Source organism: Labrus mixtus, chromosome 19 (genome assembly GCF_963584025.1).
Source record: "Labrus mixtus chromosome 19, fLabMix1.1, whole genome shotgun sequence".
Classification (NCBI taxonomy): Eukaryota; Metazoa; Chordata; class Actinopteri; order Labriformes; family Labridae; genus Labrus; species Labrus mixtus.
In genome coordinates, this window is record NC_083630.1 from 11983064 (window position 1) to 12006272 (window position 23209).

At 41.0% G+C, this 23209-nt stretch overlaps 2 protein-coding genes across 4 annotated transcripts in view; one reads left to right on the forward strand and one right to left on the reverse strand.

Moving 5' to 3' along the window:
* pip4k2aa (phosphatidylinositol-5-phosphate 4-kinase, type II, alpha a) overlaps window positions 1–15210 on the forward strand; it is a 30280-nt gene extending 15070 nt beyond the window's left edge. Inside the window, exons 5-12 of one of the 3 annotated variants that reach the window (XM_061065011.1) lie at window positions 1526–1678; window positions 2229–2375; window positions 2747–2785; window positions 6597–6713; window positions 9595–9708; window positions 10083–10323; window positions 10965–11068; window positions 11189–15210. In XM_061065011.1, the coding sequence (XP_060920994.1) occupies window positions 1526–1678; window positions 2229–2375; window positions 2747–2785; window positions 6597–6713; window positions 9595–9708; window positions 10083–10323; window positions 10965–11068; window positions 11189–11269 (996 nt within the window). In that variant the 3' untranslated portion in view covers window positions 11270–15210. The remainder of the gene's footprint in view (window positions 1–1525; window positions 1679–2228; window positions 2376–2746; window positions 2786–6596; window positions 6714–9594; window positions 9709–10082; window positions 10324–10964; window positions 11069–11188) is intronic. The other 2 variants (XM_061065012.1, XM_061065013.1) reach the window with 2 other exon arrangements.
* Window positions 15211–17504: 2294 nt separating this feature from the next.
* spag6 (sperm associated antigen 6) lies at window positions 17505–22958 on the reverse strand. The gene is made up of 11 exons (XM_061064898.1): window positions 22787–22958; window positions 22605–22700; window positions 22292–22458; window positions 21213–21396; window positions 20873–21078; window positions 19794–19967; window positions 19451–19603; window positions 19093–19284; window positions 18372–18488; window positions 18134–18279; window positions 17505–17604 (listed from the first exon to the last, which is right to left on the reverse strand). The coding sequence occupies exons 1-11, from the start codon at window positions 22809–22811 to the stop codon at window positions 17541–17543; spliced, it is 1524 nt and encodes a 507-aa protein (XP_060920881.1). The 5' UTR covers window positions 22812–22958; the 3' UTR covers window positions 17505–17540.
* Between the last annotated feature and the right edge of the window lie 251 nt (window positions 22959–23209).

The window sequence follows — 23209 nt, forward strand, 5'->3', positions numbered from 1 at the left end:
AAGTCAAATGTTTTCTGTTGCTCTTTCTCCTTTCTTCCTTTAGTTTGAGCCTGCTCCACCTCTTCCTTTAGTTTCCACTCTTCCTCCATAAATCCCTTATCCCAGAGCAGGCCATGAGTTGGCAGTATTTGGGGGTCATTGTGTCCTAGCTCACTGCAGCTGTCCTTCTTGCATGTTTATATTAGGGTTCGGCTGGCTGCAGTGAGTGGGCAGGCGGGGTGTTAAGACATTGGCCAGAGAAAAGGAATGTTGTGACATTCTCAACATTAAGTTACTTTCCTACATAAGGCACCAGTTACGTTGTGGTCAAAAGGGTTAACTGATTTTTAACATTTTCTTTTTGTTCTTGCTTTGAAACCAGCCTGTTGGCATTATTTCTAATTACTTTGGTAATAATCCTCATCACAGCCAGTGGGTACTGGGTAGCACCAGCTGCAGCCCTGCTCTATTGATGACATGCAGCAGTAACCATTAGTTTTAATGAGCAATGCTGGCTATATTCAATTAAGTTTGTGGTGGGTAGCTGAAGTGCAAAACAGATTAACGTTTTTCCACACATAATAATAAATACGTTGTGGAAAAAATGACAGAAACAAAAACATTAAGATATTACTTTGAAAGCTTTCATCTATGAGAGCCTCAGGCAAAGGGCCTCTTAAACATGTTCAGCCTCTGACACACAGCACTTCATTGTAACACCAGGACCTGAATTGAAGAAGACCCCTTAGGGTCCAAGCTCTAAACTAAATTCTGAAACCAATATTAAACACAAGAACGTGCTGCTTAACCGCTGTTTTGAGCAACCACTTAAGGTTGGTCCTCACTTCACATTATAAGCAGTCGATGGTCTGGATTGACGAGCAGAGAGGGAACTAAGGTTAGAGGACATGAGGAATTCTTGTAGAATGAGGCATTGAGCCAGGGGTGTTGGATCATGTTACTTTTGAGCTCCAAAGTCTGGGCAGCAGCTGTTTGTGTCTGTGTGTAGGTTTGGACAGGCAGCAGACGCAGGGGTCAGAACCCCACATGTTTAGACTGGAAAGAGAGAGGTTGGTCACAACAAGAAGGTCGATGAAGGAATTCTGTATTCACACACATTAGAAAGCAGCTATATCAAACTTATGTGAGAAAAACTATGTTTCAGCCCCACTGATTGTCACGACAATATCAGTATTGATTCTCACTCATAGCTGAATAAACTATTTTCTGTATTTAGTGAGACAAACTATATATTTTATTAAAAAAAAACATTTTTTAGTTTTAGTTGTTGGTTTGCACACTTTAGTTCTGAAGTTGATGTGTGAGCAGATTAGAGTTTAATTTTATCAACCTGGACCATTTCTTAATTTACTTGGTCAGGACGTGCAAGTAGAGCCTTTGGATTTAAAACACTGTACAACTAATGAAAACTTTATTTTGGCTTTATGATGGCAAGGTTAACAAAAACAAGTTGATAAGCTAAGCTGATCATTTGACATTGTGTACATCCCGATTTCAAAGTTTATTCTTTTCTCTGTATTTGCAGAATTCTCTGACGCGCAGTGCTCCTTTGAACAGTGAGGCCCAGGGGCGCAGCGGAGCTCGCTTCCATACCTCCTGCGACAAACGCTACGTCATCAAGACCATCAGCAGCGAGGATGTGGCCGAGATGCACAACATTCTGAAGAAATACCACCAGGTGTCAACAGCCCGTCTCACAATGAGATATCTCAATTCAAGCATTCATTCTTCATAGGAGACATACTACAATTATTTGTCTTTGGTCGACTCAAATGACCTCAGAAAGATTTTACTGCATTCAGAGTCTACTGAGGCAAACACACAACTCTGAGGGAGAGCTCAGGCTAGAAGAGACACTCTCTCTCTCATTCTCTAAAGCAGCCTGTTCATGATGGGACCACATGAAAACAACATGAGTAATATATATTTAAATCTGAACCCTTCTTGTCTACTTGCATTACATCTTCTCAATGACATACACAAGGGATGAAGTTTTATAACCTTTGTCCTATCTATTGATTTGGATCTGATTTTTAGAAAGTGTCAGAGATGCTCATACTCTTTCCCATGTTAGAGCCTCCTCGTTATGATTATAGGGATTATGCTATGTTCTCGAAACCTTTTTTTAAAAATCTTATTCCCTGTGTCTCTATTTCAAGACAGTTAGTTAACGTACATTGCGTCTATAAAGGGCCATTCAATTGATGTTCCTTGCTCTCTTTTGGTAGTTCATTGTGGAGTGCCATGGGAACACGCTGCTGCCCCAGTTTCTAGGGATGTACCGGCTCACCGTAGATGGAGATGAGACCTACATGATTGTTACACGCAATGTCTTCTCTCATCGTCTCTCCGTCTTCAAAAAATATGATCTTAAGGTAAGAGGGGAAGGGGGAAGTTATTAGATATAAACTACATCTACACTCTTTACCTGCACAAAGGCTGGACTATTGTTTGAATATTTGATACATTTTGTGTGCAAGTACATTTTTTTGTCATTTGTTAATATACCCAAAGTTGGTAACACAAGGTAGAGTTCCATGTTTGACATAACAGGCATCATCCATCGGGAAAGAGCTCTTTTTTTTTAAGCCTGGTGCCTTGCTTCCCTAATAGGGTGAGCTCTTGTGTTCAGGCATGCATAAGGGTTTTGAGTATCTGTAGGAAGTAGAGTATGTAAAAAGACATTTCAGTGCTTTTGAGTAACAACTGGATTATAGAGAGTGATTTCTATCTTTTTTGTCTCCAGGGATCCACTGTGGCAAGAGAGGCTAGCGACAAGGAGAAGGTACAGTCACCTTTTGTGAGCCAGGATCAGCTGTTATACATTCGTGCACACGTTTAAAGTTTAGCACAGGCAGGACTTCTTGTCCTTTACTGTACACCTACAGAGAAAATGAACACCATTATATCAACTCTTTAACATTAGAGTGTTACAAATCAAAAGCGAATTCAACAGATGCATCAAAAGTACACGGTACAGTTAGACACATCTTAAAATAAAGCGTCTTTAGAGTAATTAAGCTGTTGGTCCACCAGCTGTCTTTCAAAACTAATGTACTACAGCTGTATCAATCCCACCAACACTGCATAGTTGAACATAAAAACACAAACAACTTGAATTGTTTAAGTGTAGGGAAATAGCACGGAACATCAAGATCCCTCTCTCTATATGTGGTGGATAAAACTAAAACTTAGTACAGACTATCACAACACATTTTGTTTTTACCTTTCACATAGCTTTCTAAAACATCATTTTTATCCATTAAACACACTGCCATCGTTTCAGCACATCAGAAGCTGCGCTGCTGAAAGGACAGCTGGTTGTGTGACGGGGGAGGTCAGAGTCGGTGTGGATTGAACAGATGGACACTTCCATAGCACTGACGCGCCGCACAGCTCTCGATTCTGGTGTCAATTTCATTTCAGAAAGAAGGGTTATTAATAAGTGATCAGAAACTCAAAACTTACACAGTTATCATACATCAGATAGATACTGATGTCTCATAATGAAACTTCTTTTTTGGTTTTAGATTACATTAAAAGCTATATGGACAATCATTGATCAGAGAGATAAAACAAACTGTGTTACCTGTGGTTTCAATAACCAACACCTCTTTAAACAGTTCTCAGCTTACTGTCATCACCCCAGAATCCCAACGAACACAACCCCTTTTTTGTTTTTCTTTGGGTGAAGATGACAGTAACACATATCCATCTCCTTCAGTTAGCACCTACTTCATCACCCCATTCCCTCTCCAGCCCCTGCACGCCTTTTGTGTCTCTTTAATTTGCTTCATCCCCTCTAACCTCGCTTCTGCTGTTCCATCAGTTCCCCTGCTTGCTGTCTGTGTGTGAAAGATTGAGAGGTGCGTATGTGTGGGTGTGGGTGTGGGGGTGTGTGTGGATGTCTTTGAATTTGTTGGTTTTGAGTTGTATTCAGTCAGATGTCTCATGATTTTGAGATGTTCTTTGGTGTGTTTTCTGTATAGCTGTGTGTCTGACTGGGTGTTGTGTGTTTTAGCTGTGTGAGTTGATTGATGTTGTCGCTGCTCATGTGAGACTGGCTCTTTTGGCTCTCGGCTGCTTGGACAGAGTCAGCTGTCGTAAATAAATATATCATTCATGTTGCAAAGGACCTGATGGTTCAATGCTCTACTTGTCTAAGTGAACATTTAGAATGGGCATTTCACTCGATACAGTATAAATAATGTATTTTTAATGGACACAAGGCTTTGACTTTAAAGTGATGGAAATTGCTTACAGTGTCCTTGAACACTGTGCCTTAAGGGTACTGTTGGTTTGGCCTGTCGGCTCAGCATTATTGGAAGGGGACTGTTGTCCAAAGTGATTTTTTATGCATTGCACGTCTCCACACATTGCTCCAAGGTTTGTCTGACCATGAAAAAAGTGAGTGTATCACTGCTTTGACCCTGAAGGGTTTGAACTTTCCACTGGGTTTTACAGGGGCTTAATGGTGAGGCACCGTGCAGTGAGGCATGGTAGATTTCAGGGAATCCCCAAACTAAATTTAGCCTCCTTTAAATGGAAGAAGAAACAAAAAACGTTATTGGGGTTAAAACAGATGGGTGAAAAAAAAAAGCAGCGGAGGATTTAACACATGTGGGACTACTGTGCGACCTCCTTTTGTCCGCAGCCTCGGTTGTGTGTGTGAGACACCATTTGCGGTCTAGCAGTAAAGATTAAGAAGCATCAGGATCTATTTTTGTCAGGCTTAACATCGATGGAGATGTTATTGTACAACACTGATCTAACTGTTAAACTTCAGACTTATTCAAAGTGTTGTCTCTTGGCCATTTCTATATTCCATTCAAATTCAGCTAATACAGTTAACCTGACAGAGTAATACATCTTCTATTCATGACATGATCACACAAACTTTTATACACAAACGTTCACACTCGACTTACTGCAGGCCTCAAAGACACGACTTAGACTCAGACATCAAAGACAAGAAGCTGACAAGAGACATGCTGTTTTCTCGACATGAAACACCCACACTAAGACTTAAATCCACCTGCAGTTACCCACTTCAAGGGTGGCTGTGAATTTGTGTGTTTCCTTTAAATCATTCTTATGCAGGTTAAGTCAACTCTACATTTCAGCAAATTCTCACCAGTGGTTAGGTGTTGTTAGCTAGTTTCACAAACATTGCAGTTGCCAGTAAAAACGATGGTGCATTTTGTCAAATGAATGTCTAAAATGATTTGTTCAGAAGGTACAGTGTGTATGTGTTAAAAAAAAAAAAAAAAACTGCTTCACACACACACAAACATCAAGCACGGCAAAGTTCTCCCGACTGCATGAGCGCTCCCTTTCATGCATGCGTCTGCATGGTATATAATGTTTTTCTGCATCTTTTTTTGAAGTTGAATTATTTTGCACATTTCGATGTGTATGAACACCAGCCTCATTCTGTTGCACATTGTGGACATGTTCTGTTCTACCCACATTTGACATGTATTTTTCTTTCCATGAAATTATATTACCGCTGCCATTTCAGTGTTTCAGCAAAAATACATCGACACATTTGAATGTACAGCACTTTTACGAGCAGACGATCTGTGACACATTTCTTCCTCTATCTTCAAAGGAGCTAGGTTGGTCTCATTTCAGCTCATCAGATCATACTAGTTGATTTATCTGAACTGTATCTGTCCATGACCCATTCAGGATGCTGACACACTGTGTAGAGGATTCATGTGATCACAGTGTGTGATATTTGACCTTGTAAATACAGAGGTAGTGTTTGTATGTTATTAGCGACTGGTTCTTGGTTTGTTGAATGCCACATGTCTCCCCTGGGTCTCTGCTCAGTATGTATCTGCTAAAGATGTTCTGTTGTTTTTGTTCACTCTCCTCTTTCTCCTCATGCCAGCACTGGCTGGCATCTCCAGTGGGGGCACATGGCTGTGATGTGTCAGAATGGCTGAGTACTGTGAACCACCTGGATATTATATTAGTAGGCGGCCCTCCAGTAGTTGTAAGCCCCTACAGATAGTACCACACCTGAATAGATGTTTTGCAAAGTACAGATAAAATAAACGAGTTTACAGTTGCTCCCTTGCGCTTCATAGCTCCAGCTCCTCCTCAGCCAAGCGTTATGTAGCTCAGCCTAGCTGCTTGCTTTCCCTACAAGGACACAGTCATAATATCAGGCTAGGCCGGCTAGATTAAAGCACACATGAAATGTAACTCTTTAATATGAACAGTTCAATGTATTATTCAAGACAGGATCTAAAATCCTTTTTTAATGAAAGTAAAAGCACTGAAATGGTGTGATCTCAGAAATCATGACACTAATTACCAATAGACGTTGACTGTACAGTAGCTGTTGGCCACTGATAAGACTTCTGACCCAGCCATGTTTAATACTGATCAGAGTTATAATCTCCTTCACTGGTCATACGGAGCGTTCCGCGTTGATGCCCTTTACAACCCTCCTCCAACAACAGTTGTGTTCTGTAACATTTAAACACTTTGCCTTTACTTTCAACTTCCTTCCTCCCTTCCTCTCTCTCCTTCCTTCTCTCCTATCCTCCACCCCTACCGTCCCTCCCTCGCTCCCCCTTTTCTAGCAGCCGCCCCCATCAGAGGACGCGCCCCCGCGGCCCAAATCTGGTAACGTTCAGCAAAGGCTGCAAACACTGCGGATTGCCACGCGCTTTTACTGCGCCATGAAACACGTAAGAGATGTAAGAGAACCAGGGCTCATATACCAGGCATGATCTATGAAACCAACCTTATTCTATTGTTTGATCTGATTATTATCATTTTGCACAGCCGAGCATTTTCGTTCCCTCGTCTTCTCCAAGCTGATCCACATTTAAAGGCCATATTTTACTCACTTTTCATCCATTACAGTCACCCTCAGCTCAGCCTGTCACAAATGTCCATTTAGATTTGTATTCCAATTTAAAGCTGTACATACATGATAAAGAGAATTAGTCTCTTAAAGGATGAGAATTCCTGGCTCCGTGTCCTGCAGCCTTTGTATTCTGAAATCCAAAGTATTTGGCTGAAGATGAGCAGAAACTCTTGGAAAAGAGATGAGTCGGGTTTTTTTTCTAAGGCTGTATTCATGCCAAAGGAACAGTGACTCTGGACAGTTATTTTTAATATCCGCAGTCATCTGAGATAAGTAGCATTTTAAGGGCACTCCATATTCTAGGTATCTCATAGTAAATACTGTAATGAACTGTGTCGCAGTTCTTAGTTTGTTCGTAGTCCTGGGGGAACATCGCCTTCAGTTTTCTTGAAATAATAGCCATGCAAATGAACGCCACAATGCGTTCAGACATGTTAACGTCATTGAAAGGGCTGCAAAGGTTTGGCCATTAAAGGTAACATTTTAGAGAATCATGTGGGTGCAAATAATGAGGAGCACCTTTTTTATAGTTTCCTCTCCGCATTAATAATTTCCATCAAATAGTTTTTCAAAAGAAAGCACTTCACATTTGAAAATAGTTGAAAACCTTGTAATTGTATTTTTAACCTCCGAGCTTACAATTTAAAAAACTGTGCATCACTGACATGAAGTCCCTTTTGTGGAAGATAATCTCTATTAGCTGTAGCTTTATCCTTTAGAGGCAGCGTCACACCAACACCCCTTTTCCAACTTTTTGGCAGCAGAAAGAAATGAAACAAGTTCAGTTGTATCAGTCGGGGAGAGACATTTGACCATCACACTGCTTTACGGGTTTCATCACAAAGTACTCGCTGTCTCTGGTGTCTTTCTGTTTTTCTGCTGCCTCGGTGTAGTATCCCACTGACAAGTCCGACCCATTTCATTTTCAGTCATTTAAATAAACTGGCCGACTGATGGCATCCAATGCATGACTGGGAGAAAGCATGACATGTAATGAACCTGTAAGACGACTGACCACGTGTGGCATGATGGCAATAAGACACCGTTGTAAATGAAAGTACAGAAAGATGAATGAGTGGAAGAGTTGAGGTGTCATTTAAGATGACAGGCCTGTTAAATGTTTCAGGTTATGTTCACTCCTTGCAGTCAGTTTTATGTTGTCCTTGTTTACTTTTTATGTTGCATCTAATCTCAGTCTAACAAATACATCCCATATTGATTCAAATCTGAGGTCTATGTCTGTTTATATGTGTGTTAAAAAGTCCGACATTGTGATATGTATCCTCTGTCTTTATTTGTGTTAAGATGTTCTATGTATGTGTGTGTTTGTGTGTGTGTGTGTGTGTGTGTGTGTGTGTTGTCTGAGCTCATTCTAATGCTATAGAGCGCTGCTGTGTTGCTGCTCTTCTCCTGCTGCCATAGAAACTCTGTAGTAGCTAATCTGCTGCTGCCACCCTGTTACCACATTTCCTGCTCTCTTCTTCCTCAATGACTTAAAAAGTCAGTTCCTCCTCATATAACACCTCTTCCCCCTACAGGCTGAGAAAAAAATGAAACCCAGTAGAGAGACACTTTAATAGGACACTCCTTCATACCTGTGCTTGTAGGCTGGATAATGTGGGAATCAGTCACATAGATGGAGTCTACAAGCTTTTCAGAGATTAAAAAAAGGGGGTTACATTAAATACAAACAGAAGTCTGGTTTCAGGGAAGCGTCAATTAAGGACACATTTTTATGATATATCGTGTAGGTATAGGTCATCAAAATGATGAGGAAACGATACTGTGCCGAGGCAGAACCAGTGCCAACGTGGCTCTGAGTTCCACAGCCTTTTTTTTTCTGACGCTAAGTGTGTGGATCCAGCAGATGCATTTCAAAGCTGTCTAAATTTCTGTGCAATTTGCCTCTAAAAGATGGCGTTTTCATGGGTTTGGTGGTACTGAGAGGCAACACTGTAAACATTTTGGAAGTGCATCAGATGGATCTGTACCCTGCTGTGAGCATGCTGCATGTACTGGTGTACACAGTCAAAGCATTTAGCGTGGGGAGAGGCCAGCCTTGGTTTGGACAGACTGCCTGTACTTTGTTAGCCAACTCAAAACTTCTATATGCTTCATTGGAATCACGCAGGCTTATCTAACAAACCACGGGCTCAAAGCCTCATTTTGGTATTTTGGTATTTCAACATGCAGGCTTGTCTTGTCAGGCAGTTGCATTTAAACACACTTTGGATGAGACTACTGTCCACGATTAGAAATAATCTTTGTCTTTATGCATTTTGAAATACCCCGTAGTTCTTTTTGAACTAGACAGCTGTATGCTATCGTCTAGTCCTTTATAATAACACTAACAGTCTATTCAATCATGGAGGTATTCTGGGGAAAAAAGTGAAGAACAACAATCCTGGTGTCCCTGCACTGAGTCTATTTTAAATCTAGTAAATCAAAACATTTGTCTATATTTTTTTACCTTAATCTAAGATTTCTCAATCAGTTGTGAAATACTTCAATCATTTAAGCTTTGTGCAATGGTTAGATAAATATGTATGAACAGTGATTCATCCTGTAAAACAAAAACATTTGATCTGAGCATCAGAGTTATGTCACATTTTTGCCCAGATGTTCTGCCTACAGTCCCGTTGTCTGAGGTTTGTGTTGGCGTTTCTGTGGTGTTTATTTGGTTGCTAATTTCTGATGCTAATGGGCAGGCCAAGGAGCTGCCCACCTACAAGGACAATGACTTCATCAATGATGGGCAGAAGATCCACATTGATGACGAGAACAAGAAAATGTTCCTGGAGAAGCTCAGGAAAGATGTGGAGGTACGTGTTCAAAAATAATCTTTGACTTGCATTCACCTACAAATGAAAGAAACTGGTATGTTGTCATTTATAAAATTAATATAGCGGAGCAAAGCTTTTTAGTGTGGCTTCAGAAAAACAGATTTCAGGAGCTCTGAGTAAAATGGGAATCTCATATCTCCCCTAAACACCAATCCTTTGTTTAAGCTGGTTTACTTCAGTTGAAAACACCTTATGTCTGTTTTTTCTGTTTATTTATGTTTTTTTCTTAGTTTGTTTTATTATAATAATTATAATACACATGGTCCCTCAGTAAACACACTCCTCCTGTCTCCTCTTTCGCTTTTATTTCCTCTTCTGTCCTTCCGTCTGTTCCCCCCCCCCTCCCCCCTCAGTTCCTGGCCCAGCTGAAGCTCATGGACTACAGTCTGCTGGTGGGAATCCACGACGTGGAGCGGGCCGAGCAGGAAGATGTGGAGAGCGAGGACAACGAGGCCGAGGACGAGGGAGAAAGTGACGGAGGGGGCATCGGAACGCCCCCTGACAGTCCCAGTAACACCCTGGACAGCACCAAGCCCCTGTCACCTGGAGAGTTTGACCCCAGCATTGATGTCTACGCCATCAAAAGCAATGAGAGTCAGTAGCCAAACGCTATATTTATCAGCCTTAAAATACTTTCTAAACTACAACCCCTGCTGCACAAGGGCCGTATTCATCAGCTCAGTCCAAACTAAAGAAGTTAGAGCTCCCCCTACTGGGTATTGTAGTTTTCATTTCAGTCATCAGTCATGCTGCTGTCAAAAAAAATCTTCCTGATTCCAAGATCCTTCTCCTAACCTTTAAAGCCCTGCATGGCGTTTCACCATCTTAGTCATTGGAGCTTTTTTCACATTATACAAGAAAGTTTTAAACATTTAATATTCAGATAGAAAAACTAGATCAAACATGACTAAAACTCTGATGATTTTATATCGGGGATTTTATTTGGATTTGTACGGTAAGTAGTACGTCCAAATGTCCCTTCACTTTTTTTTTTTTTTTTTTAATGTAGTTGTTTATTTTTCAATATTTTATTTCATTAATCTGCATACTTTCATTCTTTCGCCAGATATCTGTCGTCTATTTTCCTTTTCATTTCAAAGTGTATTGGGAGATTGGCACGTGGTGATTCTACACTTTGAATGCATTTGATTGGTTGATCATTTCAAAGTATTTTTTGTTCCTCAAAGTAAGCACGCACGGGTTCTCATTCAGGGTGCATTTGTTTTAAACCACAGGTGCTCCCAGGAAGGAGGTGTACTTCATGGCTGTCATAGACATCCTGCAGCATTACGACGCCAAGAAGAAAGCTGCCCACGCCGCCAAGACTGTCAAACACGGGGTACGCTGCAGTGTATAAAACCACTTCAATAATATTCACAAGTAAAATAGTGATTGAAAAAGTGAATTGGCTAATATGCCGCATGTGAAGAATGATAGTTTTCTGTATGTCCCTCTACAGGCCGGAGCAGAGATCTCCACGGTGAACCCAGAGCAGTACTCGAAGAGATTTTACGATTTCATCACCACTATCCTGTCATAGCCTCGAGGAGCGACAGGAGGCACACGGGCACATGAGAGAGGGGGAGGGCAAGCAGGGAGGAGGGCAGGGAAGAGAGTAAAAAAAAAAACATCCAGAGGCTGAACGAATCAGGCGCTGTGATGGCTTTGTGTCACCCTCACTCCTTGTTTGTCACTCCCCCTTTAGCGGGGTGCCACGCTCTGCAGCTAAACTAAAACCCATCATTCGTTTACATTTAACCTCTCCATGTTGAGTTATGTTCATGTGTTACATTGGATGATAAGGGTGTTTAAAGCAAGTGTTCAAGTCATTACTTTTTTTTTTTTTTTTTTTTTTTTTTTTACATCATATGTTTTTGTCTGTCTTGTTTATGTGGGAATATGGCTTTTTTAATCGCCTCTATTACAACATCCAGCACCCTATTTGTTTTTTGTATGTTTGTGTTAGTCTGTTTTGATGTTAAGGGGAGGTAGGGGGGAGGATATGACGCGTGCAGAACGGGGAGTACAGATTACGACACACATGGAGGTTCCTCTAAAAAATAAAAAAAAAAGAGGCTCAGGCGAGACCTTATTAGGACCTTCATGCTGAACTTCGCCTAATGCAATCGCTTCGATTCAGGAAGTAGGACGCAGTCTTCCAATAGGCCAACTGCCAGAACCCCATCCAAATGCTACACAAGTACTCAGCCAAACCAAACTTCCCATTTGAGCTCCCCCGCCGTCACTCACCCTTTAGACATCTCCCCTTCCCCTCTTGGTCCGTCGTGTACAGTCATTAGATTGAGCTTCTGGGTTATCCTCTTGCCACCGACTCGTCAAACAAAAACTGAGATGAGTTCACTTGTCGCAGTAAATTGTACCGCTCGTTTCCAGCACTAGTTGCACCTCAGTAGTCGTCAGTGTACTTGCAGGGACTCTGCATATGTCGGGCATTGTTAGTTTGGTTTTTTGTTCCTGTGGCAGGAAATCACAAAGAAGTCCTGTGTGGCTGCTGATATATCTTTGTTAAAGGGTGTCACATCCAAACATCAGCAGCCCCTTGACCTTCTGTTGCCATCAGCACCTTATGAGTGAAATCAAAACAAGTTGCACTTTTATTTGTTAGTAGAGGTTAGGAGCTCTGGTTCTGTTACATGCGCTGCAACATAGAGGAAAGAAAGAATTTCATCTTTAGTGGCCGGGTATCTAATCCTGTCTTCTCCACTGTTTCTCACCTATGGGTGCTTCTTACCGCTCGGATTGGTTTGGAAGAAATTACTGCAATATTAAACGAGGAGAGTGGATGAGTTCTGTGCACAGGGCTTTTTGTAAACTAACCTTTCCAATCCTTTCCGAGAAGCACTCTGTGGTCGTGCTGGGTTTGGTGTGACTGAGCGTTCAGGGCAGACAGAAGACTGTTTACCTCCAGCGTCATACCATCACACACCCAATGATGGCGAGTGACGTGCGTGTCAGTGTTCATAAAGAGGGGAGAAGGAAAAGGGGGGAGGAGGGAGGCCGGGAAGAAAAGCTCCGTGTTATAAAGTCATTAACACGATCGGCATCGTTCTCTTCTCTAACCTCCGCTGTGAGTCTCTTATTCATTGTGTTCGTCGTGTTGTTATTGTTGACATTTTTTAAACGGTGGTTTATCTGTGTTTGAATTTGGCCGTTTTATGCATTGATGTGATTATCTTTTTTTTTTTCTTTTTTTTTTCTGAGTTTTTTTTTGTCTATTTTGCACAAGAGGAAAAGGAACCAAATGTTACAAATACGATCCCAATTAGTCGATATGGTCTTAACAAGGGAAATGCAATATACGTGTATGTAAGTGAGAAACGTTGTTGTGCGTGTGATGTTGTGTATCACTTCTGGATAACCAACTAAAACAAGTCAAGTCGTCCTCGTTGACTATTCTAACCCATTCGAAAGCTTCCATCACGATGTGTTTGTTTCAAATCTTCAGATTATATTCACATTTATATTTTTACATTGGATTTTAGTCATGAAATGTAGTTGTATTTAAACAAGGAGCCACCCTTTGGAAACGACTGACGGTGCTGTGGTAAATGAAGAATGATACTGCTTGAATTTATACTATGCTTACTATAGATGTACCTAAAAGAAAAAGTCAAAAAAAAAATGCATGTCACAGGACTACGTTTCCTTTTCCCTCTCTAAGTGTGTGTTGTTAGCTGTTCAGGTTCTTTGTGTCCGCACACTTTAACCAGATTTGTTAGCTGTTCGGTCGTAAACTAGTCCCTACCATGCTTTAAATAACTGTTTTTCATTGTATACACTGTGCAAGATGTGTGCCTTTATACTCCAAAATTATTTAATTTTATATTTTGTAATCTTTTTTTAAAACAAAGGTTATTTTAATAATAGGGTGTTTACTTTGACATGCATTATTTGTTCAACCCCTCCCCGCGTCTTCAACCCTATTTACATTTCTGCAGACACATCAACAAAACTATGAACAGACAACAGAGTTCAATAGCTGTCTTAAATTTAAATATGGTTGATGAGCTTCAATTCTGTCAAGTCAAAATCCATAAATCTGACTATTCCGTGTGTGCAGGCGTCCTTTTTTCGTCTGCTGATATTAATCCCTTGTTCCTTCACGCTGGTCCTGCCTTTATAAAGAACGTGCGTGCGTGTGCGTGTGTGTGTGTGTGTGTGTGAAGTGGATCGTGGAACGTGATTGTGTTTCGACGTGCTTCCCCCTCCACCTCAGGAGTCTGTCAGCATCTTTATCATATTAACCAAACTCCCAAAGGCGCAATCACATTTCAGGAATGTGACTTGATTTTTCATTGTTTTGTCCCAAAATTTCACTTCAGTGTACAGCTCCTATTCATTTCTGCAACACGTTTTTGTTCTCTTGCTTCCATCTTTGTTTGTCCTGCCCAGACTGCCTGCGTGTTATCAGGGAGGTTTTTCAGCTGATAGATCATCCTGAGTCAGTGGTTATTTGATATTTCTGTGTTCTTCACTATTAATCGGATGTTTTGTTTCTGTTGTCATATAGCTCAAACTGTACATAAGATGTGTCATAAAGAAAACATCTTCCAGTATTCTTTGCTCTGTTGGGCCCTGGAGGCTGAAGCATAAACAAGTAGAAAACAGAGCAGTGCATGCTGGGAGACAGAGTTTTCCTGTGTTCTGTTTTGGGAAATATTAACTCTGGGTCTCATGTGAGGAAGGGCTATAATGATACCAGACTTTAACAGATGCAAATGAATGAAAATAATAACACACACGCCCTGCAGATGTACCTTCAAAGTGAATACGTCCTCGCTTTGGGGACTTCTCTCATGAATGAGCCACTTCAACATGCGGCCACCGTTAACTTGCCAAAAGCGTCTTTCAGCAGTCAGAACTTACCCCACATGAGCTTGAAGAACATTGTGTAATGTGTAAAACGTGTCTGTTTGAAACTGAATTTGTTTTGGTGTTTGTTTTTTTTTAACATGTAATGGGAGATGGAGCGTGGTATGCATTGCTGATTTGTGAACATGTCAAAAAGTGTGTTTGTTTGCTTTTTCAAGTGTTAAGGGAAAGTTGGATTAAAAATGCAAATAACCAGAAGCAATGCAAGGTCTGCCGAGATGGGGACAAAAGAATTTGGCCTCAAAATAAATTTAAAAACATCAATATATCAATGTCACAACAAAAAAAATTATATATATATAATATACTGTATATATATAATTGTCTTTAAGACCTCTTCTAAAAGACTAATGCATTGGTTAAAGTGAGTGTGCGTGCGTGCGTGCGTGTGTGCGTGTGCGTGTGTGTGTGTGTGCGTGCGTGCGTGTAGCTGTCTGACAATGGTTGATGGGAGTTCCCTTTCAGTGGCAGAGAGGCCAAAATGTTGATGTATGTGTATTGGTCTTCACATTTACTGATGATGATAATAATAATACACTCCATTCCATAAGCGTCACTCAAAACAATTAAAGCACTTGTTCTGCTGAACTCTAAGGCTGCCGGAAGATTTTTTTCTCTCTCTGTTCACGGTTCTACTGCATGTTCAAATCTTTGTTTTTCTGTGTTTGCTCTACACAGGTAGGCCCACTCAATTTGACTTGACCATGTTTGGTTCATAAGCTCTGTTATGGAAGATAAGAAAATAAGATTTTAGTACCAAAAGCTGAAGAAGGAGAGCTCGGTGTTACTTGATTGTTTTTTTTTTTATTGCAGGCTACACACAAAAAAAGAAAGAAAGACAATTAGTTACTGATTTTTCTAACCTCGTCCATCAATTCCCAGGAAAACAATAGCCCAAAATATGTCGACCAATATTTGAAGTAAGAATTTAATTTAATTTAATTTAGAAAACAATTGATGAAAAAATCCAGATTTAAATAATTGTACAAAATATTTAATCTTGCCTTTTAACTAAAGCTAATTTATTTTTTGTTTTTTCAGATAAGCGACATGCAACCTGTTATATAACCGTTAGTTATTACCAGGGGGAGTCTCGCTTTGGGAATAAATCTGCAACTGTGCCGCCGCAACAAAAGAAATGTTTACTGTGAGTCTGATATAAAATCACTTTAATCAATCGCTAATATGCACTTCCTATCATTCTCACATTTTAAATGATCAAATAGCCTTAAACAGACTCGTGCGTTAGGGAGAGTTGTGTGGCTGCACTTTTCTTTGATGGGAAATCCCAAACACTAAACAAGCAGGATAATAAACCCCCTTTTCATCCACTTTGAGATAACACACTTGAATTACTTAGACTGAAAAAAAAATCACTTTCAAATTAAAATCAGGCTGATTTTTTTCATCTGTATTTTTTTAAACCCTAGTCTTGCTTGTTCGTATTATATAGGCAACTCCTTTTTTATTAGTGTAGCCTTATGCAGTAGGTCATATTTTGATCCGAGAGATAGACGATTCAGCGAGCGAAAACAGTGATCTTTAAACTCTCAAATCACGACCCACGCTCCTACTCATCCCAATGATCAGTTTTAAGACCTGCACTAAAAATGAGTCCTGTCAATTCAACTTTAAATGTTTTAAGATAAAAAAAAAGGCAGCTGGCCTGTCTTCATATAGCATTGAAATTAAAATCAAAGCAGTTTTTCCTCTTTGGTAAATCGCTACACAAAGGGAATCTTACATTTTAAAACAGGTTATTGAGGGTAAAAAAAAAAAAACACGGACTTGTTTTTCAGTTCATTTTATATTTAAATCTTACGATTCCCTAAACCGCAAACCGAATTAATACAGTAGGCTATCCGGTGTGATTTATTTAAGTGCAGACTGTTTATTAATCCTTATTATGCTACATTATTTATTTAATTTAATGACGGAAAAGGGGTGATCACAGTCTTTAAATGTCTTCGTTTCTATCAGATGATGATCTATAGGCTTTTTAATGTATTTGTTGATGATGAAATTTAACCCACTCTGCTTTTAAAACGGGTTCAAGAGGAGGGGGGGGAATCGTGTAGCCTAACCCAGCAAGACCCGAGTCTTGTTGCTGCATTATGAATGGTAGTATGGATATAAGATCAGATCTATAAAGTGAGGAGGGGGAGGTGGCAGCTGCAGCCAGACCATGTTGCGCTCTCTGCTGCGGTGAGAGGCGGAGGCTCGTTGGGCTCATTTGCACCGTCAGTACAATGTGGAGAACAAGCAGAGACAAACCAGCAGACAATAAACAAAGAGCGGCTCGCCATGTGCGCTGCAGCTGCTCACACACACACACATGCATACACACACTCAAACACACACTACACAACTGAACTGCAGTGAGGCGCGACAGCCACCAGGGGGCACTCCGAACCCTGCAAACACAGTGAAGGCGGAGATAGACGGATGTGATCCCATGAAGCCTACACAGTTTCTCCTCGTTTTATTTATGGTGATTAAAATGTGTGTGAATAATTAATACTCCTCAGTGAAGAGGGCTGCTCTTAAACAGGCTGGTTAAGTGTTCTCCAGCAAAACACTCGTTTCCTCTACCTCCAGTCGTATGTCCTGATCCTGGCCTTGACCTCCTCATAGTAGTTTTCCTGAAGCGTCACATTGTTTCAGACTGTATGATCTGATACGTTCTCCACCTTGTTGGCCTTTATTTCATATTTATAGTATCAAAACACAGCATGTGTCCATCCCACTAAAAGCTGCAGGAGCGCTCCCTACCAACAGGAATATAAATTGAAAAATGTTGACCAAAAACAATAATAGCCTAAATATACAACGCCTATTATGACTCAGCGTATTTCACTGTTAGGACACGTGCACAGTACATCTTAACATTTAAACAGGATGTTTAATGTGAGCTGATGTCAGGCTGGTTGGTAGTTCTCTAACCGCTCCAACAAGACCTCTGAGTATCCAGGGGAGTAGTACCTGCAAACACACAAACACACACACTGTCAATATATTTCATGTAATCAGGATTTTTGTCTATTTGAACATTGATAATGAATATGCTGCTTAATTATTTATTTTTTACTGTACATAACCCCAATTGTATGTATCATTTTTTATTTGTTTTACCTTGGTGTATTTTTCTCTTTCGTTGTATTGTTATTTACAAAGGCTCACGTTTATTGTTTAGGCATTTTACTATTTAATAATCTGAAAACAAGCCCTACCGTTTTTTAAGATTAAAAGGTTAATGGTTGTTACTGTACAGATTTGACTAAAGATTTCATTAAGAAGCATAACAGTGGCAGCTAAAAGCCTGCTGATGGATCAGCAAGCAGCTCTGAAATAACTACTGTCTCTACAGTGATGTGAGCAGATCAGTCACTCAATTACTGTTTACATTTCAGATGGTGTTCAAAGCACAGAGTTATGATGTCAACAAAGTATGTTCTCTAGTGTGTGTGTGGGTGAGTGTGTGTGTGTGTGTGTGAGTGTGTGATGAACACACCTGACTATCTCCTCGGGGAAGCAGCTGTTGATGGCGTTGATGTGCTCCTGCAGAACAGATCCGGGCTCAGCCTCGATCTCCTGCACCTTCTTCAGCCCGCCACTGGTCACGAACAGACGGCGCGCTTTACTGTCATGAGGCAGCACCTTAAAGAAGAAGAAAGATATAGATATGAACATCGGTTTAGAGATTCTGAAATGCAGACCGGTGATTCAGGTAGTGGACTTGCACCCCTTACCTTGCTGAACTGGCAGACGACATGTTTGAGGATGTCGCTTGGAGCGTCGTAAAGGAGCGGCTCCAGTCCTGGCAGGTAGGTGCACTTCTGCAAGATGCTCTTCAGAGCCTTTTTACTCTGAGGGGCACAAATCGCATTACATTCACATCGTTCTGTCTTCATTGCGGTGCTCGTCTGGTTCTGTTTTGGGAATCTGTTGTTGAATTTTGATGTATTTTAAAGGCCCATCCAGGGACGGGCGTTGCAAATGAGCTCAGGCTATAAATGCTATATGTGTGGCATCAGTTGACTTGTTCCACACGTGTCCCTATACAAATAAACATTCAATAAATCACCTTCCCTTTCTCTAAAAAAAACTTTTCTAAGCTATCTTTACATCAAGATTTTATACCAAAAATGAATACGCTCTAATGTATGACTTAAGAAGAGCTTTCTTTTCCTTTTTTTAATGCCAGCTATAAATACTCTTTAGACTTACTTCAATTACTAGCTGTTTGTATTTTGTAAAAGGAAATTAAAGACGTATGTGTTTACTGTTGGTTTACACTGATCTAAAAAATGTGATAAGACAGCAGAAACTAGAATGCATCACTTCTTTTCAGGAAGTAAAAGATGAGCAAACTGTTTCTGTTTCACTTCAGTTGTTACATGTGTTATGAGCCTGCTCTAATAAAATGGTTTTTAATGCACTTTTATCAAGCTGCACTGTAGCCGCCCTCACTTTGGCCTGCAGGTCCTCTGAGCTGCCAGCATCCATGTACAGCTGCAGCAGTTTGGGGAGCAGGTTAGCAGTGGCCACCGCCTTGGCGTGCTCAGGGGTGTGACGACCAATCTGACCGATTGACCAGACTGTGGCCGCCTTGACGTGGTGTTCGGGCTCCTCAGACAGACAAAGGGACAGCTGTGGCACCCCCTTCAGGACAGGAGGACACACAGCACAACAGGACCAGTTCAGTAAATGTGACCTACATACTGGAGCTGAAGAATCCCTCTGATTTAAGTGGTGGGTGTAACTGTCACATGACTGGTTGAGGGACATTAGAGGAAAGATACACACACACACACACACACACACACACCTTGGAGAGAATGACAGCCATGGCGAGGTTCTCACTGTGAACTGCCACATATCCCAGCATCATGATCCCGGGCAATCGTAGGTTTCCATGGCAATTGCCCAGATAGTCTATCACTGCTGCCATGCCACCATAATTCACAATCACCTGGGAGAGCTGAAAACATGCATGTATTTACATAACTTTGAATCAGTGTGTGTGTGTGTGTGTGTGTGTGTGTGTGTGTGTGTGTGTGTGTGTGTGTGTGTGTGTGTGTGTGTGTGTGTGTGTGTGTGTGTGTGTGTGTGTGTGTGTGTGTGTGTGTGTGTGTGTGTGTGTGTGTGTGTTTGCGTTTGCAGCAGTATACCTCTGGGGTGTGTTTGACCACCTCCCTCATCAGGGTGCTGATGTTCTTCTTTACATACTCATCCTGGTCTCTGAGGCAGACCATGGCAGCGGGGAAGATCTCCGCCTCAATCACCATCTCTGCCAGACTGACGGAGTGTTTACTGATCTGACTGAGGGCCGAGAACACCTGCCTCTGCAGGGAAACACAGACAGGTGGATTAGTGAATTAACCTTCATACAGCCAGCAGCTATTTGAATTGTTACTGTTCTTTACTACGAAGTGAAACTGTTGGTTTTGCTCCTGACATATTTTATGATGCAATAAAATAACTTTAAAAGTTAAGAAACCTACCTACAGCTAATGTTTAGAATGAAAAAGACACCCTTTGGATTCTTCATAATTCTGTTGAGTTTCGAAAATGTCGACTGAATTTTTGTCGACCAGTTTGGCAGCTTTTATTTTTTTACACATATAATCTGAAATCCATATCCAAAATGTTGATTCCTGTCTTATTGATATGTACACAATGCAAACAAAAATACAGACACAAAATTACAAATCAATAACTATGACAAAGAATCTTCCCTAAAAATTCAAATAAATACTTTAAGTCATCGGGTATCTTCAAGAAGATTAGAGACAAAGATGTCAAATTCCCTGAAACAATTTCCCAATTAAATGGTGAATGAAGTACAAGAGCTCCAAAGATGGAGTGAAAAAGATCAAGAGGATAAAAACATGAGATAAATGATTTGAAAAATGAGTTAGTTTGCTTCTTCAGTCATTTTTGAAAAAAAGTGAGAGAAGTTCAAAAAGCTCCTCTTTACTAAAGAAAATTGTTTTAATGATGAATTATTATTTGATTATAAAACAGTAACTTAATTTGACAGGAAAAGACCGTGCAGAGTAAAAGATTCATAATTGTATTAATAAGAAAAAGATTGTCATCAATTATAAAAGCAATAAAGAGCACTTGGTTATCATGTTTTTTTAAGTATACTTGTAAATATTTCACTTTTTTCTCAAAGTGAGGAAAAAGAGTTACTTTAATTGAATATCTAAAATAAACCCAGCTTCTGTCCTCTGAGCTGGCCTACCTTCAGCTTGGCATCTGGGCTGAGGATCATCTGTGCGAGGTGAGCGATGGCTCCACTCTCCACCACAGTCTGAGCCAGCTCTGGTGTGTGTTTGCAGATGTCACTGAGGGTGGAGGCTGCGATGCGTTTGAGGGCCACCTCGGGCTCCAGAAGACAAAGCACCAGCAGAGGGACAGCGCCCGCATCCACAACTGACTGAGACAACGCTGCAGGGTGACAAACATGACAAAGAATGGTATTTTAAGCATCTAGACTATGAAGTTTCTGACAACCAATAAAGCAACAACAACAAAAAAGGCAGAGGGAATCAAAGAAAACCGGAAGTGTCAGTGTGTCTAACATGCGTTGTGTCGTGCGATGTAACCCAGGGCCCAAGCAGCGGCCTCCTTCACCCCAGGGTCAAACTCTTCCAGGCAGAGAACCAGGGCATCCACCCCCCCAGAGGCCACCACAGACTGGGCCAGCTGGGGTGAGTGTTTGGCAACTGCACGCAGCACAAACGCTGCTGTCTTCTTGTAGAACCTCTGTGGAAGAAAAAAAAACACACACACACACACACACACACACACACACTGTTTTTAAGAATTGAGATACAGGCCATATTGTTCTGTGATTTCAAAGCAAACATTTTATTTACCCATGTGTTTTCTTAAATGAGTCAATTATTTTAATCATCTCATGTATCCTAGAGTTTCCAGGTGTAGCCTACTTTTTAACCCTCGTGTTTTGTAGACTTAAATTCCTCCATGTTTGGGGTCCCTCAACCTTATGGTGTATGTGTTAATTTATTACACACTTGAATACAGTAATCAATACTTTTCCTTTGAACACAGTATTTTATATCAAAATTACAAGATAAAAAATATTTTTATGTGGAGCTTTAAAGAAAGACCCTGGGGCCTTTACATATTCCGCGTACACACTGGTTTTGATGGAGCCAGCTGCTTACCACCTCTGAAATCAGCATCGTTTTGATCTTCATATTTTAGCCTTCATACACTTTAATTGAAAGCGCTGGCTTATGTTACATAAAATGTTTACAAATGAAAGCTTAATAGGGTCACATTAGAATTTGATCATGACTCTTCTGATTAATAACAAGAACTGAGCCTTGTCATCCTCCTCTCTGAGCCTGTGAGTGGGCTAAGAGATGGTAAAGGGCTTTTAGGTATTCAAGTAGCCCCCCAGGCAAACTGCCAAGTTAGCCCAAAACACACTCTCACAGTCAAGAGGGGTGACCCTTGGGTCCTGCAGGGTGACAATGTCTGTCTGTCTGTCTCTGTCTGTCTGTCTGTCTGTCTGTCTGTCTGTCAGAAGCTGTAACCCTGTAGACACACACACCAGCATCTACAGGCTGAAGATGAAAAAACCTGTCTGTGGTAAACGAGCATGTATATGGTCAAAGGATGAGATACTGACGTTCTGTGAGGCCAGGGAGTGGACCAGGTGAGGCAGGATGTCTTCCTTCACCACAGCCTCAGCCAGGTCATCACTGTGGTCTGCCAGGCGGCCCAAAGCCAGAGCTGCCGTCTGCTGGACGCTGGGGACCACATCCAGCATCAGGGGGCGCAGCAGTGACATCACACCTGCAGCACAGGAGGAGAGGGAAGGGGGGAGTAGGCTAAACAACTACTGGAAATAGCAGCCATTGCTGACGTAGACGTATTCCACAATTTCCCAGTTTGGGATCAATAAAGTAATTCTATTCTATTCTATTATTTGAATTTCTTACCAGCATTTTGGAGGATTTCTATGTTTTGCTGCCTGGATGCCAGGTCAGCAACTGTTTGCACAAACTGCATTCTTGATTTCTGATACTGCTCAAAAACTACAAAGCAAAAACAAACAGGGAAACAAAGTTGACGTTTTCGTTGAATTTGCCTTGAATATTTCACATTGGCTAACGAGTCTCACCTTGAATGATCTGCCGTTGACTCATTGTTACCAAGAAGGAAAAAGCCTCTTCCTATGGATTTATTTTCACCAAAATTACTTTTTTTCCGTCTAGAAAATGCACTGAATTTATCGCAGGCCAGTGTAGCGATTCTCCAGTCCGTCTCCAGGTTTGTGTTAGGTAGTGTTGTTATTAAGTGTTACCGCGGTAACGGACCGGAAGCTCTTGCTACAGCCGAAGACCGTCTATTGTATAGAGTACTCACTCTGGTGCTTGAAGCGTTCCAGTTATATATTCAGCGTGAGAGCTCTGTGTGGTTTCATCACCTTTGCTATTTCTGTGTTAGTTCCCGCTTAATCCCAACCGCGGATATGTCGCCCATTTTCATAATAGTTATTCTCCACATGTGAAAGGGTATGGCAAGCCGTTAAGGAAATTAATAT